General features: G+C 36.4%; 1 protein-coding gene across 4 annotated transcripts in view; it reads left to right on the top strand.

Annotated features, from left to right (window-relative positions):
- Positions 1 to 25348, top strand: part of LOC134748443 (uncharacterized) — a 461636-nt gene that overhangs the window by 404003 nt on the left and 32285 nt on the right. For all 4 annotated transcript variants that reach the window (XM_063683233.1, XM_063683232.1, XM_063683230.1 and 1 more), the window contains exons 3-9: positions 12601 to 12800; positions 14234 to 14335; positions 15739 to 15821; positions 18861 to 18938; positions 19016 to 19092; positions 22494 to 22558; positions 24507 to 24672. In XM_063683233.1, coding sequence (XP_063539303.1) covers positions 12601 to 12800; positions 14234 to 14335; positions 15739 to 15821; positions 18861 to 18938; positions 19016 to 19092; positions 22494 to 22558; positions 24507 to 24672 — 771 coding nt within the window. The remainder of the gene's footprint in view (positions 1 to 12600; positions 12801 to 14233; positions 14336 to 15738; positions 15822 to 18860; positions 18939 to 19015; positions 19093 to 22493; positions 22559 to 24506; positions 24673 to 25348) is intronic.

The raw sequence follows: 25348 nt of genomic DNA, 5'->3' as shown, positions 1-25348 counted from the left end.
TGTGCTGTCAAAATCTCTGCAGACTTTTCTTGGTCTCTGTATCTATCTTCGAAGTTGACGGCCAATTGTTGTCTTAAAAAGCTGCGGGTCCGGTAAAACGTCTTGATTTAGTCTTAGTATAAAGCCTTGCCTTATATAGGGCATGTTTAAAGAAACGTAGTGTAGTTAGCAATAAATCCATTAAAAATGAATTACCTATTTGACAACAAGTAATTTTGCCGATCCGTGTTAGTATTGCTGAACATGCCTTCTTCATTTATTTACTTACATGAGCCCCAAGGTTCTTACCATCTTATTTGTAACAATAATTTGTGAAATATGGTTACGATAAATTCTTTCTACATAAGTTCTTTACTTAACCCGGCCCAACTTAGTAAAATGTTACTTTCTTCGAAGTGAATGCTTTAATTTAGAAGTTGCACGGTTTTAAAGAGTTTTATTGTCAGTAAAATGTCAATAAACTTAATTTCGTGGAGCGCTGGAGTTTAGACACCCTCTAAAATTGTTTGTTACACATAAAAATTTGCAAAACAATTGTTTATTTTTGTCACAATCGTGTTCGATTAAATTTTGGTTTTATTCTGTAGATAAAAAATAAAACAATAAGATAGCAAGTAGTATTAAACGAGAAATATATTTATGTATGTTTTAAAATTGCATAACTTTAACTCAGACCTACTCATCATAATGTGCCGCCCAAAAAAATTTAAAGGCCCGGTACGCCAGCGAGATAGACAACCCGCCTTTTTCGAACTGTATTAATTATAGAGGGACGGGTAGTCTATCTCGCAGCTAGATAGATAGATAAACTGTTTATTTGTTTGCCACAATACACACAAAATATTCAAATACAGAAATGACATAGGTACACAGAACAATCCAGAAAAAAAATAAAAATTACAACAACAAATAAGTCACACCGATTTTTACATAATATGTAGAGAAAAAGGAAAAAATATATAAAAAAAACTGTCGCGCAACTCCTGTGCTAGCCCAGCTGAATAAGATAAAATTAGGTTATTAAACTCCGCCATGGAGGTCGTTAGTACAGCCTGGTTATCGCAGTCTCATCCGAAAACTCAGCTGAAGCATTTTAATTCTCTATGAAAATGAAGCGTTTCGTATTTGTGCACGCTCGTTAACATCCGCAAAGCGAGCGCTGTAAATGAATGGCCATTACAAAGTGCACACAAAAACTGCCGCGATACAATTTCGTGCAATAACCACGTTATGCAAAATAATGTGGCAAAACAAATGTGTAAAGTATACCGTATCAAAATTGGTTCTAGTACCCGTACGATGAGTCACTGACAGTGTCAAAACTGACATATACTCTAACGTCTACGTAATTTACTTTCTATACATCTCGCTCACACTAATATGTCAGTACGAGCGAGATGCATAGAAAGTAAGTTACGTTTACGCTCGCGTTTATGTCAGTGCCGAACTGATGGTAGCCGTAATGATCATGAAACTTGAATTGAAAACTTCGGTGTCCGTCTATCGAATACGCTTATGGATTGATTGGGATAATGTAACAGTCTAACAGAATAGCTATAAATAACTGACATCTAAGATCTTATTAGAATAGATCAGGTAGGATCACGGTGACTACTTCTCTTGTCAATTACCTATAGTGATCATGGTAGAGATCCGTCCTATGCTTTTGCTATCAGCTTGGTCCAATAAGTATGATAATCTTTTTAAAACGGTACTGTCAGGCCTTGTGTTAGAAATGTTACTTAGAATGAATAGCATGAAATTAACAAACTTTTGTAACCCGGGACTCGTAGTTCCAGAAAAGGTTAGTAATGTTTCACCTCTTACATCTACTGGTATTCATTAAGGTTGTATTTAATTAACAAGCGTCCGCTCTCCGGCGACTGCCATGCTAACTTCCTGACCCTTGGCTAAATTCAGAAACAGTATTTCGACTCAAATCCAACAATACCAGTTTCAATGCATTTGGTCCGTTGCTGATGTGTTTTAATTTAAAAAACATGGTTTTTTACAAATTACAAGATGTCACAATCCTGAATAATCTTCCAGGGCGACTGTCTAGTTTCCGCTCCAATTATCCAGCGTCCAAATTGATCACTTCGTGACAGAAATGAATACTCACTACTCACTACCATTGAGGTAATATGTATACACACAGGCGGCTTCTCGAAGAAAATGTATTCGCACCTCAATGAAGTGCATGCACTTCATTGCTACTGGCTAGCTGCGCTTATTCTTTAGCTTAGTAACTGACGTCAAACGCAAAAAATGACGGACACCTGGCGGACACAATTTGTTCTCGACAGCTTGTCTACTTATTGATTTTGAAATTATAATAGGTATAATCTTCAGAATAAATATTGAAATTCCAGTAAACTAAATAGGATGACATTTTATTTTTGAACATACATATATCAATATAAATAACACCTGTTGCCCTAGAAAGGTTATACCAGTACAAATATCTAGGTCATAATAAAATAGTAACTACCGACCTCAAAGACGATAGAACTAACATAGAACGGGAACGTAGGGTCTTATCGATCAGAGCTATTATGATTGCACGCAGATTTACTCGGTGCTCAAAGGTGTTCAGAGCTTTTTGCACAACATTTTACACCTGCAGTCTGTGGCGAAAGTTCACCTTGAAGTCGTATAAGAACCTACAAGTACAGTACTGCCACAGTATTACAATTATTCTTCCCTACAGTAGCGCAACGCCTTTGATGTCGCGCGATGCCGCCGCCAGTGTAGGTACTTACGCTGTCACATGCAAATATGCTAGGGTTGCCACAAAATGGGAAATAAAACAATTGTGATTATTACTATTTTGATGTAATCATTTATTCATAAGTACATTCAAAATACCTCCTGCTACATAATTTTGATAAATAAAATAAATAGTATAGCACATTCTTACATAGATTGACTAAGTCCCACGGTAAGCCTCAGGAGGCTTGTGTTATGGGTACTCAGGCGACGATATATACAATATATAAATACTTAAATACATAGAAAACACCCATGATTCAGGAACAAATATCTGTGCTCATCACAAAAATAAATGCCCTTACCGGGATTCGAACCCAGGACCATCGGCTTCACAGGCAGGGTCACTACCCACTAGGCTAAACCATCATCTTCCTCGCGTTGTCCCGGCATTTTTGCCACGGCTAATGGGAGCCTGGGGTCCGCTTGACAACTAATCCCAAGAATTGGCGTAGGCACTAGTTTTTACGAAAGCGACTGCCATCTGACCTTCCAACCCAAAGGGAGGGGAACACCGAAGATAGATTTGGGATGTTTGCGGAGGCGCATGTGGTGTGTTTTAAAGCTTCCATGCGCCTGCGAGCCGCGTCCCTGGTGCGGCGCGTGCGCGCCAGCTCCAACAGCGTCCTAGAAATGATTGCGGACAAGTTTTGCCCTTAGGCCAGGATTACACTTGTAAGTTTTACTTACGTAACACAGCTATACTACAAAATGAGATATAAATATCGTTATCTCATTCTAGCAAATAGCTTTGTCCCTACTTACGTAAGAAAAACTTACAAGTGTAATTCTGGCCTAATGTCACACTTCGTACGCGTGGATTTGTATGTTGGTGGTTATATATTCTACATTCGCTTAGAACATTATGCAGCAAAAGATAGCAGTAGGTACGGTTAATCATTTAATTTTGTTAATTATTAATATTATTATACAACGCATGAGATTTGTCTGTCACAAGTCACAACCTATGAAGTTTCAAGCCCCTGAACTGAAAAAAAATGTTCTCGAGATAATCCCTCTAAACCCCCTTAGACCACTATTTAGTAAAAGTAAGTTGTTTTAGTTTCAAGTCCACTATTTAATAAAAGTGTTCGCTCCCGATACAAACATTCAACCCATTTTAAATGCCTTAGGGAATAAATTTCTAAAAACGCTGAAAACACTTTTCTTGTTTTCTATTATTGTATCTTTTTACGACATTGCAAGTTCACTATTTACAAAAAAATTCGTTTCCGATGCAAACTTTCAACCCTTTTTCTCACCAACTTAGGGAATGAATTTTTATAAACGGTGATTTTAGTTTTCGTCTATTTTAATATAATGCTCTTTTACCAAGTTTAAAGTTCCTAGCTTAAAAAAAAGTGGACCACATATATATATTTCTATCCCCTTTTTTCCCTTAGGGGTTGAATTGTCAATAATGTTGAAGTTACTTTTTGTGTAATCTTATATTATGCCTTTCTAAGAAGTCAAAGCATTTGTAATGTATTCAAAATTTCAACCCCTGTTTAACACTTTTAGGGGACGAATTTTTAAAAACGCTTAAATTATTTTTCTTGTATTCTTATAACATGCCATTATACAAAGATTCAAGCCCCGCACACAAAAATGTTTAATCTCCATACAAAATTTCAACCCCTTTTTCTCTTTTAATAAAGTACCCATTTACAAAGTTTGAAATTCTTAGCTTAAATAAAATTATAACCTCATTTTATCAACCCTTTTTAACCCTTTTAGGGGATGAATTTTTAAAAACGCTGTAATTACTTTTCTTGTACATATTCTAATAATATGCCTTTATACAACGATTCAACTCCTGCAACCCAATCACGTCGACAAATTGGTAAAATGGTAAAATATTTTTAGGGTACCTCCTCTACACGAAAAGTGGAGATGTTTTTTTTTTCTATTCAACCCTAACCAACAACCATGGGGTGTTGTTGGATAAGTCTTTTAAAACAAAGTTTTGCACAGAACACTAAAAATGTCCTTACAATGTGGATTAAGAATGTCACGTCACTTTGACAGTAAAGTTGCAAGGTTGGTCAGGTTTCCATTTTCAAGTGTTTTTAACGGTATGAATATACAAGACAAAACTGAAAACTTAAACAGAAGTTGTTTTAGAAATGCTGTTCCAATTTAATAACGGCATTGAACCTGAAACCTAATAACTCCAGAAGTCAGACTTCACAAAGCTGACTTCCGGGTATTCCCACCTTTTATTTTTCATTCACGATCTTTCATTTTCGGTGCTATAAATGCAAAGAGGAGCCGCAATTTCGCGTCAGACCGCTTTCGGCCATTATCGTGCCGGCGCTTCATTTGGTTTCGAATATAATTCACATTTGAAGCACCGGAGTTGCTTGTGCGGTGCTAATCTTTTTTTTTTCAGGATAATGTTGATTATTTTTGACCGTGCTTTCTTCGGTTGAAACCACCTGGATTTTTTGAAGTTTAAGTATTAGAATTCCTGTTTTAAACGAAAAAGTGTAGGTAGAACCTATTTCTACAATAACATTAGAAATAGCTAGGAACAAGAAAACTGTTTTTTTTATTTTATTTAATTAGATATACCTACATTATGAGCCATGGTGAAAAGCTGGGACAACGCGAGGAAGATGATTTGATGATACATTATTATTAAGATATGATTTCAGTAGGTACTGAATCCGCTTAATTACTCTGCACTACGTTGGCAATCGTGTGTTTATTTGCGGTTTCACATGTGATTTTTTTTCCATGTCGTAAGACTATCTATGTACATTTTCAGTCACGAACACTGGCCATTCTTCATCAAAGTATCTGTTTTATCAAGTCCATCATGCTAGTAATGCAGCTACAAATGAGTTTATATTAATGTACGTACTACGTACCTAATGAAGCCAAATGCGTGCAGAAAGACAAACGACAGTATACAATTTCAAAGCAACCTACATACTATGTTGTAGAATATGTTTTTTACAAACTTGTTACGAAAATAATCAGAAGCATCTAAGGGCTTTCAGCCTTATCCTCTCTTGCCTCATACAGAATACAGACTCACTGTTAGGAAAAAATAAAAAATAACTCATATTCATACGACTACAACACCACTCAGCTTGCTGCATATGCTGATGACATTGTCGAGGTCGAGAAACAGAATGGCCGATCACTGCCTAAACCTACAGACAGAAGCCGCTACGTTTGGATTACGTGTAAACGTATCCAAGACTGAGTACCTTGCGACATCAAGGCGGACTGGACTGCCAACAAACATCTCTATCGTCAAAGGCATCAAGACATCAAAGGTGTGAGCAGCTTCAAGTATCTAGGGTCGACGATTAACTCTCAGAACAGAACTGACGAAGAGATAAAGGCCCGCATTGCTGCTGGGCACAAATGTTTCTACGCATGTAGCAAACTTTTGAGCTCTAAACTGCTTAGCATACGATCTAAACTTATTATCTATCGTACCATTATCAGACCTGTCGTGACTTACGCCTGCGAAACATGGACCTTAACTCAGAAACACGAACTAAAACTTGCAGTGTTCGAAAGAAAAGTGCTCAGAAAGATCTATGGTCCTGTAAAAGAACATGATATTTACCGTCAACGCATAAATAAACCACGAGTTGGATTTACTCACAGAGCACGAGAACATCGTCAGGTTCTGTAAGTCGCAGCGGCTGAGATGGGCGGGTCACCTTGAAAGGACAAGAGGGCAGCAAAAGTAATGACAAGGTGGACGCCGCAACAAAAAAGACCGCATGGCAGGCCTAAGAAGCGTTGGATGGATTGTGTAGAGGAAGATTTAAGGAAGATGGGAAAGTTTACCAACTGGCAGCGCGACAACTGGAGGAAGATTGTGGAGGAGGCCAAGACCCACAAAGGGTTGTAGCGCCAACGGAAGTAAAGTAAGTAAGTCATACTTATAAATTTCTTCTAGACTAAGGCTATTCTCAACCACCACAACGTCCCTTAAATAGGCTGAACGTACCTATACATATACATAAGGATGTAACCTGATATTTATGATTGATATACAAAAAGAATGACTCCTCGCAGCCAACTGCGGCTAGTAATACTATAAATCACGCTAAGCCCAGCTTACCGGTACATTTCCAGGTGCGGAATGTTAATCGTCGGCAGCTTAAGCCCAACCATTTTTGCACAATATTATCTTAATTCTTACCCTGGACTTAGCTTCAACATGAAGCTTTTGTACCTACAGGTTCAATATCGGTTATCCAATACATCTAAAATTTGTGGTGAGCCTACATGTGATTTTTAGTATAATTTCCTGCTAGAGACTGATAGAGAGGAAACAATGTCCGGTAATATAGAATAGGCAGGTAAGTCAGTTGCACTCAGTATTAAATATGTATAATACTTATTATTATTCACAACGACGGGACTGAATCGCGTAAAATATAATATTTATGATGAAGTTGGTGGTCGATTAATTGTCTACAAAGAAAACGGTCCGTTTTGACAGTCTTTTTTGATTAAATTCTGTAATAAAATGATAGTACGTACAATCGGTGTACAGTTTAGGTTGCAAAAGTTATTTAATAGTACATATCACCTGTGTTCGTAACTTAGTTGAATCACGTTTCTTTACAAAATCAAAAATGAATGAACAAAGGAATATGAATACCACGGTGTAATTATTTCAATACTAATTTGGATTAATACATTTTCTGTCGTTAAGCATAAACTCGTAAGCCTCGAGTTTACCAGCGTGAACCAAATCGGATAATTTCGTGTGGGTACGCAGCAAAGAAAAACCAGACTTACGCAATATGCACACCAGAGGATAATTTGTATAAATTGTTTCGGGTTCTTGCATGAGCGTAACTCATCGCGAGCGACTTGAGGTAACTTTTGTAATTATACCAATTAGGGACTCGACGATATGCGAACACGGCACATGCAGCGTATGTAATTTGTTACTCTTGCTTTACTTTTTTGAGTAATTTAAGAGCTCTCATTATCCCTGTTGCAAAAGTATAGATGCACAGCATTGCAAAATGCTGCATGTTGCGGGAAACAGACGATGTCACTGTCAAATTCCTTGATAAATTAAGCTGCTGTCGTTGCCACTGTGCTGTCGCGATTGGAAACAATATCAAGTACCATATCCTCGGGTAGCATTTATGTAGGGTAGGACGGGGACGTTTGAAACACTTTATGTTTAACCGCCTGTAACTATTTTATTTTTACATTAGAATAGTATGTGCCTGTATTATTAAAGATTACTTATTTAGAAAGCCTATCGCTCATGGTAACGTAATGATAGGGAATTAAAGAGAATGAGGAAGAGCGGTTCAATTGACCCCATAGGTATGTTAATTGAAACACTATGTGGGGACGTTTGAAACAACTGAAACGGCAAAATGAAAGATAATGTGTTATTTCTAATCTTTTTTAAATAACTATCACGGTATTCAATGCGATCAACTAAAGTTCGCAAAGAAATTACAAACATTTCACAATTTATCTGCGTCTGAAAATCTTGATCAAAGAAAAGGATGCAAAAACTAATTGTAAGACATCTAGACTTCTTTGTTGTGATTTCCTTATACGTATAATCAAACATGTTCTAATGCAACAATAAGATATGACGATAAGGAATTTTAGTAGAAATACATAATTGTGTTTCATACAAAAGTCAAAAGTTTCAATTATAACAATGTTTCAATCATGACTATAATAGAATCACTGTCACTTCCTTTTTACAAAGCATGTATTATTTTGAAAAAAAAGAAGACTCCTGAAAAACGCGGGGACATTTGAAATGATTCAATCGTCCCCAATTACGTTGTTTCAACCGTCTCCACGTCACATGTTTTACTTCGAGGACCAATATTCTTTACAAACAACACTCCATCGCTGTTTAATGGCAGTTAAAATATTCCATAATTCCCATCCAAAACACCAAAAGAATTCAAGTAGTCAAAATACATAAGTAAAAAAAAATTAACGAAAAAGTATGTGAGCACAGGCTGCACAGGTCCTTCACTTTATACCGCGAAATTTTTGAACGGCTCCTCAAGACTACTGCGTTGCTCGCGCGCTTGAGCACTTGGTCCAGGATTTAAGAATGACTGACCGCATAGCCTGAGTATTTCGTCACATGCATAGGTATTGTAATTTTCAAAAACCGGCCAAGTGCGAGTCGGACTCGAGTTCCAAAGGTTTCGTACATTACACAATTGAAAAAATGTATTTTTTATGTGAAACGTGAGTGAAATGTCTTTAAAAAACCCGTAGGGTTCGGATCAAAAACTAAGTAATTAAGTCCGACTCACGCTTGACTGCAAATTTCTAATAGGTTTTCCTGTAATCTATAGGTTAAGATCTATTTTATGTATTTTTTTCAACATTTAGACCCAGAAGTTTCGGAGATAAAGGGGGGAATGGTCATTTTTTGCCTATTTTCTTGAATAACTTCTAAATTGTTTATCCTAAAATTATTCAAAAAATATATTTGAGATTCAAACAATGAGCTCTTTCATTTGATATGTAACATGATATAGTTTGAAAAACTTTATTTTTTAATTTTCTTATTTACCCCCCAAAAGTGGCCCCCATGTTTAAAATTCATTTCTTTACGTTACATGTCCGCCTTTGGGTCACAAACTTACATATGTATACCAAATTTCAACTTAATTGGTCCATGAAATAAAACTATGAAAACCCGTGACCCGTTGACCACGAACGCTGTAAAGAGTTCGAAATGTCGGGATGTATTATAAATTCAATATACGCGATATAATCCGTTTTCATAGTTTTATTTCATGAGTAACTATCGCGGTAACCGGAGACAATATTAATTGGTCCAGTAGTTTCGGAGATAATAGGCTGTGACAGACAGACGGACAGACAGAGAGACAGACAGACGCACGAGTGATCCTATAAGGGTTCCGTTTTTTCCTTTTGAGGTACGGAACCCTAAAAAATTGGCTTGTTTCAATCATAACGTGTTTCAATTGTCCCCGTTCTACCATACTTACCCATATCCAGTGGTTATTTATATTAATAAATAATTATTCATAAAGTTTGCAAAAAAGTAATCAAAAAATAATGGAATCAGGGATAGTTCATGAATTAAACAATAAATTCATAAAAAGGGGTTTTACTAGCAGGAAGATAGCTATAATGCCAAAACCATAGATCGAATACAAATGAAATATTGTTCGTATATATGTTGTATACATATCAAAATGAAATTTCTTTGATGGTTATGACTATGACTTACTTATAGAACATAAAATTTCTAAGAGTTTTGAACGATTCACCCCGGTCAATACCCCATCACGGTCACGGTCTATATCCCGGTCAATATAAGTCTAATAAAATTTCTAAACCCAATAGCAATTGTTTTTACATATAACTTCAGGCAATCTGCTTACATATTTGTAGATACTTGTACCTACAAATTAATAATATCTATGTCGAAAGAGTTTCAAACAAGGACTGGGCAAAAATCGAAAGCTCAATATTTTCTAAGCTTTTTATCAAATATTTACTCATAAAAACCTACCTTAACCGAACCCTCGGAAAATTTCATTTAGGTTAGTTAGTTATTAGTTTTAAGGCAACAATCCTAATCACTTAATATTTTTTACGAAGTGTTTCACGCAGTTAGGGAGGGCTAGTAAACGTTTACTTACACGTAGAAAGTTACATATTTACGTATAAATATATATAATGAAAGGTCATGGTAATGTCACTCATGTCAGTAACTCTCTTAATCTTAGTCCAAAGATGTAAAAGTCACCCTTTTTAGGGCTTACTGTACGACCTTTTACACAAGCAACCTGTGGGCTTATTATACACATAAACGGTACAGCGCTCTGCGTTTTCAATATAACAACGCTTTCAGAGTGCTGATTGGGGCTGCCCAAATTCTGTAGTGCATCGGGGATGTTCGCGGAGGCGCGAGTAGACTGTTTCTACACCACCATGCGCAAGCGAGCTACATCCCTTGTGCGCAGAGTGAGGGCCAGCTCCAACAGCATTCTGAGAATGTTAGCAGACAGAATTGATTGCCTGTATCTGAATAACTGCTGCTTCATACACGCACGCAATAATAAATAAATAAATAAATGTATAGTTATAGGATAGTTATAGTTATTAAGCAGTTATGTATATCGTTCTAACACTTAGATAAGATTATTTAAATTTAAGGTAATTACTAACCCAATGATCCCCGATGGTCTCAAATAAAGAATTTTATTATTATTTAATCATTGTAAACAATAAAGTGCAAGTATCGCTTAATTGATTAGCCTAAACTTGGTCTTAACGAGTTACTTATGAGTTATGAGTAAGTAGAGACTCGTACCTGAAGGCCGCCAATAGTTTTGAAAGAAACTAATTTAAAAGGCCTAAATTTTGTACTGTGTTGTAATATTAAATAAATAAAATAGTCTTCATTTTTACAACGAAGATTCTTTTACCTCAATTCCTTCCTAATAAAAAAATAAACGGAAAAATGGGAACATTTCCCATTTTATTTTCCTCGAATGGGATAAAATGACAGTCGCTCTCTTACAATCACAAGAAAAAACCTAAAAGCGAAACAGTGTCGACAGAAGTAACGTAAATGATAACTCGTTACGTCACATTATTCCACTAACGAAGCTACTTATACAGCACGCCGTACAGCTAAAGGAGGGGAAGAAAAAACAATAATTCGTGTTTTTGGAAGACGGCCAAATCCCATTTACTTCGAAGTCCGTAATTCTTAGCTGAGAAGTCGCCAGGAGACAGCTGAAGGAATAACTTCATAAATAATTCGACAGCACATTTCTTCGAGTCCGACGCGGACTTATGTTCCGTTAGATACTTACTTGCCTAGTGCTGAAGCTTACCGAAAAGCTTTAATTTGAATAAGGATAGAAAGGAAAACTTTTATGTCACACGTGTATTTATACGATAGTGTGTTTTGTTAAAGAGATTGACTAAGGCAACTAATTTTTTTTATTAAACAAGTTAAACAGTATGACAGTAAAATACCAAACTATGTTGTTATTAATCTAGTTAGTATTTGATAATCATATTATCTATTCTATAATGTCATAATTTTAAAAGAGATCTGCGGCGGTAGGATGGTCGCATTTTTATCGCTTAATACAATACAATTGTCACCATGCCATGCCTGTTACGTTCTAACAAGTACGTAAGTGCGAAAGTGACGGGCATAGTGACAGGCGATAAAAATGGAACCATTGTGCGCCCGCTGCTAAGTGAAAACAAATATTGTATAAGTTGTTGTACAAGGCAGGTGCAGCGGCTGAAAGTGCTGCTAGGTTCAAGCACAGCAAGTACGCGAACCTTGAACAGGTGTACGATTTGGTCCCGGTTGCCGTCAAGACGGCTGGGCCTTGGTGTGCCGAGGCCAAAGCCTTTATTAAGGATATAGGGCGACGCTTAAGGGAAAGGGGCGGCGACCCTCGCTCTGGTTCTTTCCTCGTCCAAAAGATATCCCTGGCCATTCAGCGAGGTAATGCCGCCAGTATTTTTGGCACATTTGGTCCGGGGGATAGTCAGAGTGGGGGGTAATATTGTATTTGTTGTAATTTAGTTTTACTTTTTTGCATTAATTATTTTTATTAAAGTTTGTTTATGTAAAAAAAAAAAGTTGTTGTATATGTTTTATAAACATACAGTTCAGGCAGGTCTAATTAAAGAAATAAACAAATTTATGCACACATAAAACATCATCCTTTAAATCTTCCACTAGTTTTCGAAAACAATAAGTAGTAGAAGTTTTCAGACCTCTTCTTCACTTATATAGGTAATTACGTAAAAAACCAATGATAATAAAAAGTAATCTTGTTCCAGATCAACAGCCCAGTCCTCGTAGTGGAGCTTAAGTTGAACAGGCTGGAGGGCACGCAGCTGCGGGCTCTGGGGCTGCTCTCGGTGTTCGGGTTCAACATGACGTACTCCGTGCGTGGCCCCGCCGAGCCGCCGGGCCCGCACTCCTGCAGCGCCATCGAGTGCCGGTTGCTGGGGCACTGCTACGCGAGTCACGACTACAGGTGAGCTAGTTACAACTATTTGTCGGTGTTCGGGTTCAACATGACGTACTCCGTGCGCGGCCCCGCCGAGCCGCCTGACTAGAAGCTAGGTCTGACCCCAGTTTCTTAAAATGAGAGATGCCGCTTAATTCCAAGATATCGCCTAACCGCAACATTATTAAGATATAAGGAGCGGTTTAATTCTGCTATCTGGATCATCATTGTAATTATTAGTTAAATAGTTGTTCTTCTTTACGTGGAAAACTTTTGTTCGTGGAAAAGATTAAAAGAAAAGTTTTACTTTAACATTTTAAATCCAGCAAACTAATATATACAAATATTTAACTTATTAAAAAAATTTGGCTGTTTCGTACATTTTGGCTGGTGGAGGGTAATTTTTTTTTACCTCAGCAGCTCGAACAAGCCTACTTTCGTCACTCCCCGTCGTCGCTGCAAGTCGCACTTTCCTCACTCCAGGGAGTGAAACAATGTAGCTTTTTAATTTAGTGAAGGCCATGAACTTCATACTACGGTACGGTACGGTCCGGTCCGGTCCGGTCCGGTCTGGTCCGGTCCGGTCCGATCCGGTCTCGTCTCGTATCGTATCGTATCGTATCTTATCGTATCGTACATATTATAATACTTTGTTTTTCTGTTTATTCTGTGTAATTCGAAATACATTTTAACCTTTAATATGTTCTCACTACTGAGGTGAAAAATTATGTGTGCAACACGAGAGCAAAGTTATTTTACATCTCGTGTTTTTGAGTCCCTCGCCACGCTCAAGATTCTACCTTAGAATCACTCGCTTCACTTGTGATTCAATTATAGAATCTTTCACTTTCTCGGGACTCAAAATAAACACTCGCAAGAAAAACCAACTTTCCTCTCTTGTTGCACAAATAACTATTTCGCGATTTCGTGGTTGATCCCATAGTAAAACTTGCTCAGTATAATCCCAAAACCTCCGTATCAACGGGAATTCACTTATTTTTTAGCCAACCTGTATATTACATTGTTGTACTTATATCTGGGTAAATAAGTTACGATAATTAAATCAATGAAAATAGGTTTTAAATACGATCTACGCCTTCACTACAACTATTGCCTACATACCTAGGTAATTCGAATACCAGAGATAGAAATAGGTCTACATTTTCCGCAGTAAAAAACACTAGGAATTTAAGAGATACAAATATTTCAGCAAAATTCCCACTCGAAAGCCTATTATCGTGATCAATAGAGCGTGAAAATTTAGTGCGAAGCTGAACAAAACGGCCGCGAATCGATGACACGCACCATGATCCAGTGGCGGGAATATAGTGGCATCATTCACTGTTTACAAATTCGTGCACGGTTAAAATGTGCCCTCTCATATCGCGTCACAGCGGGCATTTCAACGCGGGTATTTTACGAAATTTATTGCTCAGCTCGCAATATTTTCCGCTCGGCAGGGAGTTTTTCTGCGCGTGTTTCGAGGGCTACTCCGGTGCGGACTGCGGCGTTGGCCCACTCTGCCCGCGGACAAACATGTGCAAAAACGGCGGGACCTGCAGGTAACTCAGCTATTTAATAACTACTGTCGGGTGGTGCCCTGAATTATATATTTCCGTTTTCTCACTGCATTCATTTAAACGAGAAACGGTCGCTCGTTTCCTTTAATGTTGTGCAATTTCCTCAGTATAACGAATTCCGCGCGGACCGCGGTGCTATTTCGCGGGAACCTCGATATTTGTTGAGAAACTTACGCTCGTTACAAGTTAAATGCATATTATTCTGAAGTGGTTCCGTCCTATTTAGACTACATTTTATGCTGCGTCTCGCGGGCGTCAACGCTGGAGAAGTTCATCGCGATGTCTCCGAGCGTTGCTTGAGTTTTGCCAATTGTTGAACTGACACTGAATTGAGTTGGAATGTTATTAAACGTAGCGAGTCGAGAGCAATCGAACTATAGAACTTGTCAGGCGGATGTCGTTTGTCGTTTGTTTGTCAGGACACGATACCTACACGAGCATCTTCGCAAACTTGATCATATTATATTGTAGGTACCTGATGTAAACTTGGACCACAGTTATTTTTCCCAGTCGAGTAATAGGTACACGACATATTTATTTTAACATCTGTTGCTATTACCGAAATGAGAATGGAATTACAAAACACAACATTACCTACTAATAATTATCACATCGAAAACAGTTTATTAAATCTGGACATACATTTTCAATATTAAACGAAACGTTACGAATGTTACGATACATGCGCATCATAAGGACTGAAGCTCAACACATTATACTTACGCGTTCGCCTTTAAAGTAGTTCTTTGTCGTTATATAAATAATATTTTCCTGTATAAAAATGAATCAAAATTTGTTATAATCATAATTTCGACTCGTAATTATTAATTAAGTGCACACATATCATTAATTTCGATATTTTATGCAAATAATTGTACACATATTGCAATTTGCGGCTTGAGAAATTATCGAATTATCTGGACCTGATTGGTTTTTAATTCAGATTACTACTTTGTGTTTCGATGTAGGTATACTGTCTTTTTACACACTTTTATTTAGTTATTTAGCTTTACCGCGTAGGTAAGTATATTGGTATATATTATATGTTTATGTGCTTCAAATCTTGTAACAAATTTTAACCACTTCCCGGTGTCTGCTTGAACTGAAATTTGGCATACTTCCGTATTTCCGATGACAATAATATGCTAACATGGAGCTGATCTGATGATGCAGAAGGTAACCAAAGGAACACTTCGATGGGAAAACGTAAACACATTGAGTTTAGGCTCATTTGAAAGGTCTCGAGAAGTACTTGATAGGCATACAAAGGAAGGAAAGTACAGTACGCAATAAAACTGTGTATCAAAAAATATTTTTAAGGGTTACCTTTTTTTTCTTCCATATATGTTTCTTCAATATATGTACATTATTATATACGTCCACAGTCAGATGGGCCCCGCGGCAGTGAGCTGCGCGTGCACGCCCGGTTTCACTGGCGATGTTTGCGAATCGCAAAATTCCGCACCAGGTATGTACCATTAGCCGTAAAAGTGCATGGCGACTTTATCCATGAATTCATTCATCATTTCTCCATGCAATTTCGCAGCTCAATGTACCTACAAGTACATGTCGGCAGTATTTCTGGTTTCTCTAACCCGCCTTTTCTGAAGGGTTGTCACAAGTATCTGCGTCTACACTTCTCACTAGGCATTTCAATAAACATGAATGTACTTTTGCGCATTAGTGTAAACATTTATAATTTCACCCCCTCCAATGATTGACTCACTCAGCTTGTTTTTAAAAACAACACCATTTTTTAGAACCATAGTGGCACTACACAAAATTAAATCGAACAACGTCACTATCTTTCAAAAGTTGAATTTTGAAGCACAAATTATTTTGTATTAACGACAACTATGGTTTTCTTTTCAAGGCGCGCGTAATCAAATCACTTTCCTACAAAAGTAGGGGACAATTACTGTACTTTAAAAAAACCATCTAATATACCCTACATGTATTGCCTTAAGAGGCCGGTGTCGATTTTAGTCGCAAAAATGTAAAATTGATAGATTTAGTCGGTGAAATTGTACACCTTTTGTTACCTAATTGAAATAACAAGTACTGGTTTCTATTAGCGCATCTTCTTATCTTACCTTTCATCAGATCAATCTGTTGAAAACAGACTCACTAAATTAGTAATGTTTGCTTTTCTGATGGACGTTTAGGTAAACGCGCGTAAAGCACTGATTTTGTCGCTCTTATTTGTAAATTTCGTAAAGTTTGGACGGCTAAACATGGTAATTTTGTTTTACACATATCCTGTACTTGACGTTTATCAGACTACATTTTTATTATTATGACTTTGAAGTAGTGTAAATGAAAGTTAGACGAAATCAATTTTCTCCATAAATTACTTAAAAACAAGTGACAATTTCTCTGAAAATCGACTTAATTTCAACGTAATTTTGATACTTAAACAATCTACAACATTTGTTGAAACTATTTTTATACATCAATTTGTATAATTTACCACCATACATTTTTGATGAATTTTTAAAAACTGCCCCTTCTTTTTATATATTACCGGTGACGCACGCTTGTGACCTCATTATTAAAAGGCAAGATGAGAAGACGTGCTAATAAAAACCAAAACTTGTTATTTAGATATTACGTAACAAAACGTTTATAATTTCAACGACTAAATCTATCTATTTAAAATTTTTGGTCCAAAATCGACTACGGCCTCTTAATAATCATTGTATGATCTGTAACATCAGTTTAAGGATTTTACGTTTAATATTTTATTAATAATGAAATTAATAAAATCGTTCTACATGACATTAAAGCTCTCCAAGGAGCCTCTACGTGTAAGATCTATATCTTCACGCAAGCCTATCAAACGACCTGGATTTATAGGACCGTGAAATCCAAGGAGATACAAATTAATAAAGCTTGACTTGTTACTGGATTAGGTGGAAACATTATGTTCCTACTTATTATTATACCATACTTGTACTGTAATTCTTTCAGTTTTTTTTTTTGTTTGTACTACCTAATGCATAAGACAAATAAATAAACTACCTATTTATAAAACACATACATTTTTTCTAAATCACGTACAATGTAATAGGATTTTAGAGCTCGTAAAGGTAGAAAGACAATTATTGTACCAACCCTACTATATCCCCTCTTCTCGTTTTATAGGTAAACAAAGCTTACAGGCTTACAGCTATAAAACAATTTGTTCTCGTTAACCGTTACACTTGTGTGGTTTCTAACTCTGTGTACTTTTTGCCCGAGTGCCGCTCAAAAATAACCGCACGACCCTTAATAAATTACTGAGATCGCAGCTGGGGTTGTTTCACATTCGTAAAACAAAACATTGTTAATATAAAGCTGCTATTAAACTATCTTTCTCACTGCTATTTTCATTTGAAGTTGTTTAATGGTCAGTAAATGGTAGGGCATTGGTGACTATAATTTGACCATGGATCGCTGCCACTGTAGTATAGATAGAGTGAATAATTCTATCTTATTTTCTTTTGACGAAGCCAAGATAGGTATAGTTTATTCTATTGTTACTCGTAGGCCTACCAGACTAAAGCCGAAAATGTTCTTGTGTAGGTACGTGTGACTATAGTAGATTTTTTCTAAAAATCACATACTATTAGGCACACTAACCAATATCGTGGGCATCAAATCAACAAACCTTATTATTTATTTTTTAGATATGTATTACAACAAGAAGTTATAATTTTTGTTATAGACAAACCTCCATAAAACTACATTTAGTTTGACTGTGGAGTTAGGTATCAGTCTCACTATTTTATACATAAATTAATATTATAATAAGCTTAAGTTGAAAGTTTAAGTAAGTAGGTATGCCATAATTACTCTTAATTCTGGAATACTGCTTACTCTTTCTTCCTGGTGCTAAGAAACAAAAATCCAGCGTGAACTGCATCCCCAATAAAGCAAGCAGGCATTGTTCGTGCTAAAATAATGAACTTCTGCACGAGTTGAAACTGCGATATCATAAAACTCTTAGCTAGGTGCTCCAGCCAACAGGTGCGCAATGCTGGTATTTAGTTTCTGCAATGACGACAAACCATTTAAACACTTCGTTAATTACTATCTTGTACGTGGCGCTGTGTTTGAAACGGTTTAATAGTGCCTGGATCTCATATAACTGTCATAATTTCAACGAAATAACCATACTAAAGAAGAGACGCTTTGCTATCTCTATATATTGCTCACGCATAATCTCAGGGCGGGTACGAAAATCTATGTGGAAAGCGTCTCTTCTTTAGGCGGATACAGTTTGCTTCAACTTCGTACGTACGTATTTTGTCCGAAGTTCAAGCAATTCTGAGATACATTATTTACAACGTACAGCTAAAATTAGTTAAAAAATAAAAGACGCAATCACAAAATCGTTAAGCGTATTTATATTTAAGCATGTTGTTTCGTTATAAGGGATTAATGTAAGAACCAACTCCCGGCGTGGGTTTTTACAATTATCTCCGTAGTATTCACCTTTCTTCAACCTGAAATTGCTTTTTTACAGTGTGCGGAATAGAAGAATGTTCAGAGAGTTGTAAGGAAGGTCGAAACTGTGATTGCGATCCCAAGGACTCGGATTCCAGTAAGAGACATTTTCTCAGTTTTTTCAGTTTAGGTTGCTTAAGTTATAAGTATTACTGAAATGGGCCTTCATTCCAGATTTGGCGAGATTTGAAACAAAATTGCAAATTGTGGACCAAACGGAAAGCGACATATCTCAAGAAATAGTGAAACAGGTATTATTTTTAATCATTGCGATATTGAAATAAAAAGTCTAGTTTCAACTACAATTCCAACAGACTTAGGTACACTATCTGCACATTTCCTAGTTATTTGTATTGATAGCGTTTCATGGATTATGAGGCGTCGTAAAGCCAGGAAATAAGAAGCTAAAAAAATATATGGCGCTTCACGTGAAACTTGCGACGGATGAAATGGCCATTGAACGGGTTTTCTTACCTTTTATCTCAATTACTCTGAAAATATGTATATTCTTGTTTGACATTTTGCTCGCCCTCGGCTTTATCACTAGCTATTTTACTCTAAGATTGCACTGCTGTGGTATGCAGGGTAACGATATAGGTACAACTGAAAATATATTAAAATTACACGTGATTTTACCTATCGAGCTAACTTAGTATACCTCTAGTCAACAGTCTCCCGTTTTTATAGTTACATGAGATTATTGAAAGTTTGTACGGAACTCTCGGTGCGCGAGTTAAATAAACTCGCACTTGACTGGTTTATCCAAATAAATACGAACGTAAAACCCACATCGACGAGTCTGTTATGAATAACAATATGAACACAAAATGATTCTAGTATTAAAATGAAACGCTTTTAAATGACATATAAATTATCAGTTACTCAGTTATTGACCATTTGCACTCTTTATTCGTATCCAATGCTTTTCAATTAAAGTGGCACTCAACTTTAGATGAGAAAAAATAAATTAATGGGATATTTAAAGCACTCTTTCACACACACATGTCGAGCGTTTTTCGACTTAAAATACGTGAGTGACCCGTTATTAATATGTTTAGTATGTCTGTGTCTCACGGAAGTTTTGTTATTAAAACACTCCTTCACAATTACATTTATATAATACAATACAATACAATACAATGTTTTATAGTGCGATTCGATTTAATGTCACATTACGAGTATTTAGTGTAATCGTATATTCTGGATGTGATTGGCTCAGAACCGGGATAAGTGGCGTACCTGAAGAGAGGCCTATGCTCAGCAGTGGGCGATAAAAGGCTGATATGATGATGAAGATGATAAATCTTATGTTCAGCTATGGCTACTTATTAATAAATCAGTTTGATATTTTAAATTCGAATATGGCTCCTACGAGTATTTTTGTCTGGGATTAAGGCAAACTGTTTTTTTTTTTATAGTTTGGATATTTTATCTAAAACCAATCTTAAGACGAAAGGGGACGACCGCCTCGAAACCGGTTTTCCATACAAACGTATTTCCCTATTTGCCTCTCTGGATATTAACATGAATGCAAATATTTCTACACAGTTTCATGTATTTTATTCGAAGCTATGCCCGAACGTTTGATTTTTTTGATTTTTTAATAATAATTAAGCATAACCATAGCATTTTTTGCAATAACAAGAATTAGGAGCGAAAAACTGGTTTCATACAAAATTTTAAAAGCTCCTAACGCTTATAATAAAGTAAAAATCGAAAAAAAATGAAACGGTCGGGCATAACTAATGATTAAAATACATCAAAATATTTTCGATAATGTCAATATCCAGGGAGGAAAATGAGGACTACGCTTGTATGGAGAATCGATAGTAAGGTGCAGTAATGCTCTACCTACACAATCAAAAATATCTTAGTTGACCGTATTTGATATAAATATAGTGTAGTAGGCCAAGCAATAAGAAGGTATAGAGGGAAATGCTAGGAACACAATTTTTGACTTCATAGCTTTGTTTTGACTAGTTAGGAGATGAACATATCAAAAGTCCCCGACCGTAACCCTGGTGCTGGGGGGGAGAGGGGGGTTTGAAGGTACAATTTTTCGGTTTTTCGATTATATCTCGGAAACTATGCGTCTGAGCGACTTGGCCACTTATTCAAAATGAAAAGAGATTTAATTTGTTACAAGTTTTATTCAGTCAAGTTTTTCGATATCTTGTATAGTTTTTGAGATATCCGCTCTTGAAGGTTTATGTAGGGCTCTCATTTTTATCTTGATTATCTACATCAGTGAAGCTGCTAGGCCGGGTTTGGTAACGTTTTCGTATAAATCGGGGGTGCTGAATTCATTTATGGTATCAACATTGACACCTTTCCAAAGTAAAAACATAAACTTTAAACAAATAACTTTTTTTTAACTCCTCTTCACGCTTAAACCGCTAAACCGATTTAGTTGAAATTTGGTAAATAGATGTTTTAAGTCCCGAGACAGGATATAATATAGTCTTTATCTCAAAAATCATACTTTGAAGGTGTGAAATTTGGTGTGAGGGGAATTCAGCTTCTTCGCCGAAGTTGAATTCCTGAGGTTAATACTGTTTAAATTTAGGTTTGAAGTCATGTATGGTATCATTTTCAACTAATTCAAACATGTAGACCATCCCAAATATTATTTAAATAGGTTCAGCGGTTATCGATTCCCCATACAAATTTCCACCCCACTTTTCACACCCTTAAAATTCGATTTTGGTTATAAAAACTATCCTATGTACTGTTCCGGAACTCAAACCATCTCAGTACCAAATTTCAACGAAATCTACACAATTATGAATAAATAATCCTACCAAAACATTTTCATGTTAAATTTTGACAAGACGTTAAGGCTCGCACTGTCAAAAAGTTATCAGATCTCATGTAGAGCCAAGCGTCTAACTCTACAAGCCCCAACTTCACAAACTCCACACCTTAGTCAAAATATGTGGCTTGGCCGTTTCGTTACTACTTACAAGAACTATAATATTGTATAACAGAAAAGTGATGAATAGTGAATGCATTTTTCACTTTACTACTTACGCCCATGTGACGGTAGCGAAACCGCCAATCACATATTTTGAGTAAGGTATAGAGTGCCGTGTAGAGTGCCCTCATGAAATCGTAAAGTCAGCTTGCAAATCACTCCGCATTGACCGGACGCATTTCGTTCTCGCCCCTGAATTTCACAAGTAATTTGTTCGAAGAATTCCCCTTGCCCTTGAACGGTTTTATGGCCCATGCAAATGAGCCGCATTGTTATTTTGTTTCCCATTTGGCTGTTCTTCAGAAAACTTTTCTGGTTCAGTCAACAATTGGTTCATTCCATGTTCATTTCATTCATTCATTATGCTCTTTGAAAATATGTTGTGTTTATTACGCTCCAATACACATTCGCTCAAGCTATGTATTTTTATAAACCAGTTCCCATTAAATAAAATTGGTTATGTTATGTTTTCGTTATACAATCTACTGTTACATCCTAAAAATAAAGTTCATAACAATTCCTCCTATGAAAAGACATGTGGATAGTATATTTAACTTTCATGTAGGCTAGACCTGCGAATACAGCAAACGCTTCTCAGGAATCCGGATAAAATCCTTATTTTATTAGTCTGTGTTTTGAATCAATTAAGAAAATGACACTACCTCTATTTATTTTCAGATAACGAGCCATTTAAAAATATCAAATATCACGTTAGAAGCTGAAATTGAGATTTTAAATATAAGGTAAGTGCTATTCTGTTACAAAGATTCAATGTTAATGAAATTTCGAGCACAGAGCTGCTTAATTTGAATTACAAATTTTAATTAAATGCAAAGGACATGTTCAAACACAAATACTTGGCAGGATTCCATTCCTGGTTCAATCGAGAATGAAACCATCTTAAGGTCCTTCCATGTTATTGAGAACTTACATTTACGAACAAACGTCTTTTCCTGTCCACTTAACCCATTCAGCGCTAATCACGACACTTTCGGTTGTCGTTTTGTTTCTACGAAGCATTTTCGCTACATACCGGGAAATCTATGTTATCGGCTACGACCGTAGTTCAGCGGTGAATGTGTTAAATGCGGAAGTTTCTACTAGGGGAAATTTTATTCAAGAATATTAAATTGGGTTCTTTATAGGTCCTATTAATCACAGGTATAATGAAAGCTAATTGTGTGGTTTTATGAAATCACGATGCAAGTGTAACGGAAAATTTTCGGAAAATTACTTAATAAATATCTTCTTAATTATTAATTATCTCACAAAAGCTCGCCCAACGCCAATGTAATTCAGCTACTCTACACGGAATGGCGCTGTAATTAATTATTACTATCGCCTACTATCATACGCGAGTCAAAGTCGAATTGAGTATTGTAACCTTAGTCCGTTAATGAAGCTTCTTTTAAACACTATGAACTCTAAGTATTAGAAATAAAGTAGAATTTTACTAATGCTGTTATTCTGTAATGCGACATGCTAAAGACAGACCAAAACATTTGAGTCGATAGAATAAAATTTTCACTTTGAGTGTGTACTCTCTCTTCCGAAAATCGTTTTTTCCAGATCGCGATTTTTGCCATTCGCAATTTTCACCATTTTATTTTTTCTCAATAGCTTCCTTTCCCGAATGCATTTCTAACCATTTGGATATTTTCCCATTAATTTTATTTTCCAGTAGCTTATTTGCCTGTTACGTTTTCTAACTAGTCGCATATTTTCCCATTTTTTTTTATTCTCCAATATCTTATTTTTCTGTTAGGTTTTCTAACCATTCGCATAATTTCCCAGTATATATTTCATTTTTTCACAATCACGGAAGACAGAAAATGGATAGGTGTGGTGTTAGGTGAACTGCGAGCAAAACAGTAGCAGTAGCGGCCGGCGAGTGCCAGAACAGACTTATTTTATTGTACGATACTGATTTACAAACAGAAGTTATATTTTAATTAGTGCCTCGTATATTATAATAAGAATACATATCTAAATTATGCGAATGGTTAGAAAACGTAACTAGAAAATAAAATAAAATGGGATAATATGCGACTGGTTAGAAAACGTAACCGGAAAATAAGCTACTGGAAAATAAAATTAATGGGAAAATATGCGAATGGTTAGAAATGCTTTCGGGAAAGGAAGCTATTGAGAAAAAATAAAATGGTAAAAATTGCGAACGCCAAATATCGCGATCTGGAAAAAAACGATTTTCGGAAGAGAGAGTACAACACTCCAGATCGGTCGTCGCTTTTTCGATAAAAAATATAATTCTAATTTTAAAATTGATTTTGTTTTTACTCAGTGCATCTGTTGCCACTATATAGTCTCATCTTTGTATCAGATGATGTAAATTTCGCTCTTTTTGGTGCCCTTAAAGTCCCCGGCAGACGTATTTTCGGCAAGCTGGGAGCTGGCAAACGAGTGGTTTCTGAACCTACATATAAATTCCTATCTGTTGCCACTAGTCACATCTTTGTATCAGGTGACGTAAATTTCACATTTTTTTGCAACCGGAAGTGGCCCTTTTTCTCGTGCTTTCGGCAAATTCTAATTTTTTTTACTATTTTTTTCAAACTTTGCATCTCGTTTATGACCGTGTGCCTTGGGGCTTATTCTTGTATCAGATGACGTAGTGGATCATACGGTCACCGCCCGTACTATTATGATACTATGATTTCCATATGATTTCAGTTCCGCGGACTCAAATGGCGCACGCACCGTGTGGTTGCGCGTGTGGGGCGCGCGGCGCGAGGCGGGCGCGGTGAAGGCGGCGCTGGCGGGGCTCGCGGGCTCGCGGTCGCGTGCCGCCCGGCTCCGCCTGCTCAACTTCGACATGCAGCCGGCGTTAACGCTACACGTGAGTTCTAATTATGGTTTAACAGTTTGTTATTGGTCATTAGCCATCTTACGCGCACCAATAAAGTGCTATCTGAGCTGTCTAATTACACGGCTCTGATTGAAGCAACCACATGGTGTAAAAAAAATCGTATTTCTTGATTTCGTAGTTTTAAATTCTTATTTATGAAATCGAATAAAATTTACAATGCTAAATTCTTTAAACAGAATTGTAAATTTCGTAATACGGTTTTAGATCAAAAGCATTTGATTCGATTCTTTAAGAGCCCGGTAACGATTTTAGAGCAAAAATGTAAAATTAATAGATTTAGTCGTTGAAATTGTACATACACGTCTTGTTACATAATATCTAAAAATAACAAGTATTTGTTGGTTTATGTTTAACACGTCTTCTTATCTTGCCTTTTAATAATGAGGTCACGAACTTGCGTCACCGAAAATATATGACGAGAAGGGGCAGTTTTTAAAAATTCATCAAAAAATTATGGTGGTAAATTATACAAAACGTAATGTATAAGAACAGTTTCAGCAAATGTTGTTGATTGTTTAAGTATCAAAATTACGTTGAAATTAAGTCGATTTTCAGAGAAATTGTCACTTGTTTTGAAGTCATTTCTGGAGAAATTTGATTTCGTCTAACTTTCATTTACACTACTTCAAAGTCATAATCCATGAGA

Source organism: Cydia strobilella, chromosome 16, assembly GCF_947568885.1.
Source record: "Cydia strobilella chromosome 16, ilCydStro3.1, whole genome shotgun sequence".
Classification (NCBI taxonomy): Eukaryota; Metazoa; Arthropoda; class Insecta; order Lepidoptera; family Tortricidae; genus Cydia; species Cydia strobilella.
This window is presented reverse-complemented; position numbering and strand designations above follow the sequence as displayed.